Here is a 10803-nt window from a genome sequence, read left to right as displayed (position 1 = left end):
TTTCCCATCCGCATCTTTATTTGTTGTGAATGTATTCATCCCAAAAATTTCAAAATCTACCTCTTCCATGAAGTGCTCTCAAATTCCTTTAATGGGAAAATTATTTCCCCTTTTCAGGGGCTCATAAAACACTATAGATCTTTCCTATACCACATATGTCAGTGTGCTTGGTAAAAGGAACAAGCCTGCCTCATCACACCTTTGAGATCCAGTCAAAATGATAGCCTTCTTAAACTTTGGAATTTCTAGTATCTATTTTTTAAAAATTTCTCCTGGCTTGCTGAGAATGATGCTTTCCAGCTTTATCCATGTGCCTGCAAAGGACATGAACTCATCCCTTTTTATGGCTGCATAGTATTCTATGGTGTATATGTGCCACATTTTCTTTATCCAGTCTATCATTGATGGGCATTTGGGTTGGTACCAAGTCTTTGCTATTGTGAACAGTGCTGCAATAAACATATATGTGCATGTGTCTTTATAGTAGAATGATTTATAACCCTTTGGGTATATACCCAGTAATGGGATTGCTGGGTCAAATGGTATTTCTCGTTCTAAATCTTTGAGGAATTGCCACACTGTCTTCCACAATGGTTGAACTAATTTACACTCCCACCAACAGGGTAAAAGTGTTCCTATTTCTCCACATCCTCTCCAGCATCTGTTGTTTCCTGACTTTTTAATGATCACCATTCTAACTATGTAACAAACCTGCACGTTCTGCACAGGTATCCCAGAACTTAAAGTAAAATTTAAAAAAAAAATTAATTATCCTGGCAACTAGCACAGTCCCTACCAGGGTCAAGAAACATTGGTGCAATTGAATTTTTAAAACTGCAGTCAAAAAGCAGTTTCTGAAAATGATAGAGTAAGCTGCTTACATGCCCATGGGCTATACACATACCCCTAAATGGAAACTATCCTGGACAAACATCAATCACGACTGTTACCTTTCATATTAGTATCATCACTGTCAAAAGCCTGGTCTTCAAAAATGAAAGGCAATGGTGGGAAAATCTTAAGACCATGAGGGTGATGGCACTTTGTTTCCATCATAAACAATAAATAACCTGGAGACATAAATTTGCCATAAGGTTTTTACAATATGAAGTCATTTTCATCTGAGAGGAAATATGGAGTTATTGCATTTTCTTTTCTTTTCTTTACCTTTTTTTTTTTTTGACAGGGTCTCAATGTGACGCAAGCTGCAGTGTGGTGGCATGATCTTGGCTCAGTACATCCTCTGCCTCCCGACCTCAAGCAATCCTCCCACCTGAGCCTCTTAAGTAGCTGGGACTACAGGCGTGCACCACAACACCCAGCTAATTTTTGCATTCGTTTGTAGAGACAGGCTTTCTCCATGTTGCCCAGGCTTGTCTTGAACTCCCAGGCTCAAGCCATCCTCCTGCCTCAGCTTCCCGAAGTGGTGGGATTACAGGCATTAGCTACTGCGCCCAGCCTACAGCACTTTCTTGAGAAGAGGCATGACATAAAGAAAGCAATGTTTTAGAAACACTATTCTGGAAAAGAAATATAAGATGGATTAAAATGAAGAGTTTTGATACAAAATGTATTATTAGAAGTATGCACAGCAATGCCAGGTAAGGGGGGCCTGGAGAGAAACCATGAGAACGGAAATGAAGACCGAAAGGCAAAGTGCAGACAATAGAAGCAATTAACTATGGCTGCATTCAATTAAACACTATAAAATTTAAAGTATAAGATGAGAGATTTAGGTAAGCTACAAAGAAAGAAAGAAATTAAGTATTTCAGCAATCAGTTCTATTATGCCACAAATGTGTAGCCATTAACATTATAAGATTTCTCTCATGTCACCTCCAATAAAACTGGGCTATGGATTCCCAAAGCATCTTATGCATGCTTCTGTTCAGCAAGTGGAAAAAAAATATGTTGTTTTCCCCATTCCACAGCCTGGAGCCACATGAGGGCAAGAACCATATTCTATTCATCTTTGTAACCTCAGTCCCTAATATAGTGCAAGGAACATAGTAGGTCAAAGAAATAAATGCCGTAGAACTGGCCTGGTGATAACGTATTACAAGTAAAAAAAAAAAAAAATAGCCTGAAGTTGCACATGAAATCCAAACACTACAGTGGGACTGTGTCTAACCCACGTAGGTGTATGAGTAGAACAGTCTTCCAGAAGGAAGTAGTATTACTTCTGTGTCAGTGTGTTTGCAGCTACAAGGTAAGCTCCTTAAGAGCAGAGTTCAAAATTGTTTTGAACACAGTGCCTACTGCAGTGATGAACATGTAGCAATACTCAGAATTATCATATATTTTTAACTTTTTTAAAGCACAAGCAATAATAGCTTAGTCTCTTTCACTATTCTTATTTCATCATAAAATACTTACATATTATATTAGAGAGAGTTCACAGTTCTCAAAATCTTTTGAGATTTTCCCTTGTTCATAAACATTGTTTCTATATAGAGAAAAGCATATAAAGATGTGATGCTGTTGAATTCCCGTTCTAGAATTTACTAGAGAAAAATAATTAAGATTTCCCTTAGATCTGGTTTTAAAAAAAAGGAAGAAGAGTTAGGCTGTAGATTATTTTGGTCAATTATAAACAAAATCTCTCTAAGCATATAAAACTAAAAATACAATTTTATTATAAATATCTTTTTCTCAGTGATTAGTTTTTTATTTATTTATTTATTTATTTTTTAATTTGAGATGAAGTCTCTCTCTGTTGCCCAAGCTGTAGTGCAGTGGCACCATCCCAGCTCACTGTAACCTCCCCCTCCTGAGTTCAAGCAATTCTCCTGCTTCAGCCTCCCGAGTAGCTGGGATTACAGGCGTCTGCCACCACGCATAACTAATTTTTGTATTTTTTAGTAGAGACAGGGTTTCACCACATTGGCCAGGCTGCTCTCAAACTTCTCACCTCAAGTTATCCACCCCCCTCGGCCTCCTAAAGTGCTGGGATTACAGCCATGAGCCACCATGCCTGGCCTAGTTTTTTAAATTTTAATGGCTACTTTCAGTCATCATGATTTCTGTTCACATCCTTGAGATCAATTTTGTGACTTCTCCTAAAATCAACTAATCTACTCATAAGTCATATTTCATACTGCAAGCTATAATCTATTCATATAGTCAAGGGATTGTCAAACATTTTCTGTAAAGGGCAAGAGAAGTAATTATTTTAGGCTTTCTACGCCAACAGGTCTCTGTCATAACTTCTTAGCCTGGCTGTTGTAGAATGAAAGGAGCCACAATTTATATGCAAATGACTATGGATGTGTTCAACTAAAAAAGAACAAAAACCACACAGTGGACCCTATTTGGCCCATGGCAATAATTTGCTGACATCTACTTAAGTTCATTATTTTTACTTTTATTAGGAAAATTTTCAAATATACACAAAACAAAGAAAACCATATACTATCATTTAGATTTAACAGTTGTTAATATTTTGCCATATTTATTTTATCTGTTTCATTGCTGAATTATCATGAAGAAAATTTCCATCATCATGACATTTCACTCCTAACCTAATTCACGTATCTTTAAAAATAGACATAATATGGCTGGGCACGGTGGCTCACACCTGTAATCCAAGCACTTTGGGAGGCCGAGGAGGGTAGAACACTTGAGGTCAGGAGTTCAAGATCAGGCTGGCAACATGGTGAAACCCCATCTCTACTAAAACTACAAAAAATTAGCTGGGTGTGGTGGCTCACACCTGTAGACCCAGCTACTCAGGAGGCTGAGGCACAAGAATTGCTTGTTCTGGGAGACAGAGGTTGCAGTGAGCTGAGATCACGCTACTGCACTCCAGCCTGGGCAAGAGAGCTAGATGCAGCTCAAAAAAAAAAAAAAAAAAAAAAGACATAATATAATATAACCTGATAAAATATATCATAATTTTCTACAGTTCCTATTTAAATTTTCCCAGATATTAGATATCCCAAAATTACTTCTATAGCTCTTTTGTCCAAACCAAAAATTCACTTACCAACCAGACATTGCTGTGACTGTTATATATTAAAAAGAAAAGTATCTTTTAATCTAAAATGTAGCCCCCATCTCCCAGATGTATGTGGGTGTGACACTGACTCTTTGAGGAATAGTTTAATTTTAAACAATGTGAACAAGATCTACAATCAATATATCTCATGGTAATATTAATACAGTATAGAGGCAAACAGAAAATTTTTATTTATATAATGCCTAACATATTTACTTCAATTTCTCCTCCAGCTTTAAGTTTTTCATCTTTCACCTATTTTTTAAACAATTTGTAGAGTTCATTAGGATAATTTAGACACATATAAAACTAGAGGTTCACATACAACATTAAAACATAGTTAACAATAATTTATTGTATATTTCAATATAGCTACAAGAGAAGAATTTCCCAACACAAAGAAATAAACGTTTAAGGTGACGGATGTCACAGTTGCCCTGATTTAATCATTATAACATTGCATATAGGTAGGCAAACATCACATGCACCCCAAAAATATGTACAGCTATTACATATCAATTTAAAAATGCTTTATTGCTAAAAGGAAAAAAAAGCACATTCCAAAGAGTTTCTCTGAAATATGAGTCCATGCTATGGATGCTATGTAAATGAAGGTGGATAAAACAGTTACCGTTATTAGGCTTGAGAACTTCTAGATCAATAAAATGTGTTACCTTTAGTTAAATATGAGGATTATTTTGTTTTTCAAAATTATTTTTTTAGAGGCTGATTATTTTGTTTTCTTAAAGGGTATTGCAATATTTCAAGCTAACAACAAATGTAGAAATACAAACACTTAAGTTACATTCTGGAGTTTGCAATGCCTTATGAAAAAGAGGAAAATCCTCTTCTCTAGAGAATTTTAGTCCCTATGGAAACCTTTGTCAGCTCACCAGGGAAATTCCAAACAGAAAAATCACCCCAAATTTCATAAAATTTTTATGAAATGAGAACTGTTGCTATGTATGTGCAGGTACACATACTAAACAATGTTCAGAGTAAAGAAAAGGAGTTCACTGAGATGGGAGAGAAGAAGCAACAGTGTGATGTGAGGTTACAGATGACGTTGCTGGAAGAATGAATTGAAAACAATGTGAATACAGAAATGAAACGGTTTGTGTTGCCTATGTTTTAAAGTATCTTAACTCATTGGCGTTAGGAAAGAGGACCACTAAGTCAGGAAAAGGGACAGGACCAACTGAGATAAGAGTACATGAAGGAAAACTAATTAAATGTGCTCATTGAAAGCTGGAACAATGGTGGAGTTCTCAATTAAGAAAAGGCATAAGATAGATTGAGAGAGCTGAGTTTGTAAAAATCAGAAGTTAAGGCTTGGAGTAAGAGAGAAGATAGACAACAAAAGCAATGATGTCTGCACTGTCCAATGTGGTAGCCACTAGCCACATGTGATTATTTAAATTTAAATTAAGCAAAGTTAACTATTCTCTTCCTTAGTCATAACCATATTTTAAATCCTCAGTAGTCACATATTATAAGTGGCTACCATATCTGACAGCATAGATGGAGAACATTTTCGTATTGCAGAAAGTTCTACCAGATAGCACTGTTCTGAGCACATTAAAATGAGTAAGAAAGAGAAAAAGGCAGGGAAGGAGGCAAAGGAGAGAAAGTGATTAATAATTTCCCTCTCCCGCTGTGTTTAACATCGTATTGGCTCTCATGTGACTGCCAAGACAGACGCTGCTCTGCAATGTTGGAGTTCTATCACACCTCCTCTCCAGAAAGATGTTTGAGAGGTTGCTGCTTTATGAATCCCCTAGTCAGATAGGATTGTTGGAGCAAGGCATTGAGTTAGGGGTGGAGCCAGGGTTAGGTTTAAGGAAACGTAATTTAATGGATGAAGGAGCCCCCATGCATGCCCTAGCATCATGCCCAGAGTCCAAGGTACATAAAACATTGACTTGCCACTGGAAAGCTGCAAGAGTAGGTGCAGTTGTCTCTGGTGCCCAGTGAGTCTTCTGTTATTCATGGTCAAACAACATGATACTAATATATTGCTCAGACTAAGTCATAGGTTGATACAGTCTATTTTACTTGACATTTCTCATTAGAGAAAATTGGCCAGCCCATCTTTCTACATTTTATTTATTTACATCTGCTTTTACAATCATAAGCATTCTTATTCACTGCAAATAAACATGGGCAGCCTATCTCCTCCCCTCTACACTGTATGATGGATAGTATGAAAATTCAAACCACACATCTTCTTTGCCACAAATCTGTAGTGAAATGACAGCCTTCTATAGACCCTCTGACCCTCAGAGATTTTCTTCCTTTTGGAGACATTTTGAGTATCTTTTTGACCATAATCAACATCTTATCAGATAGGTCTCTTGTTCCAAGTAGCCGTTTCAAACTCTGAGGGCATCCAGTGTCTATGAGCTTCCTGCCACTCACAATATTTATACTAGACGTTGCCAGGGGAAGAGAAGAGAGTCCAAAAATATGTCCAAATGCTGCCCTGTGAAGGTTGCTATTTATTTTCACAAACCTCAGGGCTGCGTTCAGTTTCCCATCTACATGTGTAGGCAGCCATTTCTTCAGTGTATTCCCTATGCTCTAATTGGCTCACTGTACAGATTCTTGGCTCCGTGCTTAGGAATTGTCATTGACTTTTAACCCACCTCACCTGCTGAGCAGCTTTCTGTGTTTCCATTAGTATTTCAGGCACCAAATCTCATTTTTAAAGTTATTATCAGGATTTTAATTGGTGGTTCTCACTATTCACCCTTAATTAAGTTTAGTAATATTTAAATTTTTATTTTGTTGCATTTAAAAAAAGAATCATAAAGAAAGAAAAATAATTAGGGAGAGAAAATAATTTCTTTAGAAGGAAAATGGAGGATTCCTTAGACTGAAGGCTGGTCAGTTAATGGGAATTGTGACTTATGCAGAGGATTTAATAATTGTAAGTATCATGGTTTTACTTGTTTGAATTAATAACTTTAAAAAAACCTCACTCTGACATCAGCAAATTTTCTGCCTCTTAACAACTGAAAATAACTGAAACTTTCCCAACATCTACTAAAATGGAAAGTTTGTAATTTTCTACTATGACCTGAGGGTTTGGCTACAAACAGATAATCGAATGAATAAGATGAGCATTCAAGTTATACCTGCCTGTTTAATATGGGAGAAACTAAACCACCTGTAAAGAAAGCATGGGGTGAGAAGCCCCCATCACCTTTATAACCCTCAGTATTTCTGTTCACTTTAAGAGCCTGCCACTGAAAACATTCAGTAAAGGAGTGAATCTTCCTTGCCCCATCAAGAGTTGCCTTTCAGCTAGAAGGGTGTGTCCCCAAGTTTTTACCTGGGAGCAATGATGATCTTGTCAAGCATTTCAGTGAGACCAGCCCAAGTTTTTAGGGTGGGGATCCAGACTGGTTATACGTACCTTCAGTCCTTCTCCCAGAGGAAGGCAGAAACACCTCAAAGCCTGCATGTAAGAACATCTACTGAGAAATTATTTTAATCAGACACCAGCTGAGCGGGAGAAAGAAAAAGAACAGAGAAGAACAAACAAAACTCCCTTGGTCTTGGATGTAAGATAATCCAGCAGAAATGGACTGGAGTTTCTTCAGAGTAGCTGCAGTGCTGTTCATTTTTCTGGTGAGTGGATTCTGGTAAAAGTCCTTCATAATCGTGCTCATTGTAAACCAGTGAAAACTTTTTAGAAAATGTTAGTAGGCGTCATTTCTAACCTAAACCCATTAAAAATGTATGTTAATGACAAGATGATTTTATAAACTAGATTTTTCAGTAGGATTTCTCTCTTTAATTGAAGACTCAAGATCATGTTAATGCATTAGTGTCAACTCATTGTATTACATCTCTGACATTGAAGTCATTGCTAAGTCATGCTGGGAAAAGATTGAATTTAGGAAATTCCTATCGCTAGTTAGTAGCACTTTGTGGTTCAAAATCTCTTTTGCAAGAAGGCTTTTAAACTAAATATCACAAGTGTGTCTGGATTTTTACCCTATTTTTTTATTTTTTGTATGTTTGTTGGTGGAATTACTCTAATTTTTAAAACATAAAAATATCACCACATAATTTAAAATCATAGCAGTTTGTGGCTGGTCTCGCTATCCAAATAAACTCATCAGTTGCATATTTGGTTAGAATCTGTATCACTACTATAAAAAGCCCCACACTGTTTAACTATGATTTTATTTAAAACATTTAATTTCAAAAAATGGCAGTATAGGAGGTTTATAAATGACATATTAAGTGAAGAAGTGGCTATAATTAAAGAGTAAGTATAATTATTATTACACTCAATTTTACTACTGGAATGTCAGTGATGACTGTGATATAAAAGTTGTGCACTTGATGGTCAGACGAATGTAATGAAATACTTTATCATTGCCCCCTTACATGTAATTAGTTTTCTCGTTGTAGAGATAATACTAAGTGCACCACTAATGTATTATGTCAATTTCACTTTCAGTGAAAATTTGAAAATTGTAATCTCTCTCACAGTAAGGTTAATGTAATTCAAAAAGGCAGGTGCCAAGTAATTTGCCCTCCAGCTTGGCAGGATATATAGTGCTGTGGTTCACATTCGTTTCTACTTGCTTAATTTTTGAACTGGAATGTTGGGTTGGTATAATAAGTTAGATCTTTGATTCAAAGTATGCTGGTTAGTTTGAATTCAGTTTTATTAACTAAGGCAGGACATAATCAGTGGATTTAGTTACAAATGAGCATCAGTAAGCTGGTGGCTTTGGTTCCAAGCTTTCCTTCAGACATTAGCCCTATCCCATGCTGTTTTCAGTGGATATTTAGGATCAGTTGATTCCATTACTTTGGATTTGGTAGGGATCACTGAGCATTATACAGTATGTCATCTGAAATATGAGAGTTTCACATTGTCAGTAATCAAGTACTTTTACTTAAAATTTCAAATAAATTTGATCCATTAAGAGCTATTATAGTTTTAGTTGATCAGCTTGTTCAGATAGGTGTACACTAACTTTCATAGAATCTCTAAGATGTGCCTTATTTCTTGATTTATTTATTTCAAATTAATTATAGAATATCAAATTTCTTTAAACAGCCACTTCCTATTTAGTCATTCTTCAATAAAATGTATCATCATCAAAATGGTATATCTTTATTGAACTTTCTCTAGCTGTGCCTAGATTGTTTTTTTGTTGGTTTATGGGGGTTTTTTTGGGAATGGGGGAAGAGGAGGTTACCTTATTTTATATTAAAATTAATCACAAGTCTCCCACATGCCTTATGAAAATTTTTTCTCAAAGAACTTACACTATAATGAATTACAATGTTTCATTTTCATGTTGACATCATAGCTTTTTTTTAAAAAACATTTCACTTTCTAAGGTTTGGAAGATCAAAATTTATTTTAAGTACTGATTTTACCACATGGGATAATTTTGGTAATTGTCCTTTGGAATTTCCTAATCTGTATTTTTCTTTAAAATAATTTTTTTCTTCATAAAACAACCACCACTATAGCAAATTATTTCAGTTATCTTTTTTTTTTTTTTTTTTTTTGAGACAGAGTCTCGCTCTGTCGCCCAGGCTGGAGTGCAGTGGCGCAATCTCGGCTCACTGCAAGCTCCGCCTCCCGGGTTCACGCCATTCTCCTGCCTCAGCCTCTCCGAGTAGCTGGGACTACAGGCGCCAGCCACCACGCCCGGCTAATTTTTTTTTGTATTTTTAGTAGAGACGGGGTTTCATCATGGTCTCTATCTCCTGACCTCGTGATCCGCCCGCCTCGGCCTCCCAAAGTGCTGGGATTACAAGCGTGAGCCACCATGCCCGGCCTCAGTTATCTTTCTCCTGGTCTCATTATAAATGCATGCTTTCACCAAAAAATGAAAAAAAATCTATGTAAATTATTTATATTCATCTCTACTCAAAGTCAGTAAGTGGGACCCTGCATTAGGAAGTGTATTTGTACAATTGTTAAGGCCTTTGAGATATTTAAATTGGTAGTGACTTTTAAGCAAATCTACCTGAGAACTGGGCAACTATTTGTTTGCAAGCATACTGTGTATTCAGCCCAATGCATCTGAAGGTTGTGAACCTCGTTCAAATGAGTGGGTTGAATCAGGGAGAACAAAGTTGGAGGAGCTGCTCTTACAGCAATCAAGATTGCTCTATGACTATTCTATTGTTCTGACAAGTCTCCTGGACAGACAAGAGATTACACCTGCTATAACACTGCAAGTCAAACACATTTTGTTAATTCTGCATCTATTTTGCTTTCTTCTTTTGGTTTCCACATAATCAGTGTATGGAGTAGAGAAAGGAGTTAGAATATATTTTCTCTAGACCAGAGAACAATGCTTCCTATGCACCAAAGAAATCTGTGTGCCTGTATACGACAATGGTAAAAAGTACAGCATGGTCACTGTGGGAAAGCAAAATAGAGCCAGCGGGATCTCTAGGGTTTTAATGATTTCTGAAAATTACTTGCAACTTTGCCAGGTCCAGTTAGTCTATTTAAGTCAATACAAATCTGAAGATGTCTTTTTCTAAAAAGGTAAATTTCTGCAGCTCAAGCTCAAAGAACAGAGAAAATGACTTTTATCTATGACTATGAATGATCTGATTATTTTGGTTCATTATATTAACCATTTTCCCCCTCTTTCTATGGGTTAATATTTCATTTCAAAACAAACAAAAAAAACTCCAACCCTCTGACCACCTGATAAACTAACTCCACAGTTAGAACTGAACTGAAATTCTGTAAAATATGAGCAGGAGTTTTTAAGAGTACTTTCAGCACTCAGGCTAAAATACACAGAAAA

General features: G+C 36.3%; 1 protein-coding gene across 2 annotated transcripts in view; it reads left to right on the top strand.

Annotated features, from left to right (window-relative positions):
- Positions 1-1315: 1315 nt before the first annotated feature.
- DSG1 (desmoglein 1) overlaps positions 1316-10803 on the top strand; it is a 41245-nt gene continuing 31757 nt past the window's right edge. The window contains exons 1-2 of one of the 2 annotated variants that reach the window (XM_063611904.1): positions 1316-1601; positions 7237-7630. In XM_063611904.1, the coding sequence (XP_063467974.1) occupies positions 7583-7630 (48 nt within the window). In that variant the 5' untranslated portion in view covers positions 1316-1601; positions 7237-7582. Of the gene's footprint in view, positions 1602-7034; positions 7631-10803 lie in introns of those variants that run through there. The other variant, XM_055235374.2, reaches the window with a different exon arrangement.

The sequence above is a fragment of the Symphalangus syndactylus genome, chromosome 1 (genome assembly GCF_028878055.3).
Source record: "Symphalangus syndactylus isolate Jambi chromosome 1, NHGRI_mSymSyn1-v2.1_pri, whole genome shotgun sequence".
NCBI lineage: Eukaryota > Metazoa > Chordata > Mammalia > Primates > Hylobatidae > Symphalangus > Symphalangus syndactylus.
The sequence above is the reverse complement of the archived record's forward strand: the minus strand, read 5'-3'. Positions and strand labels throughout refer to the sequence as shown.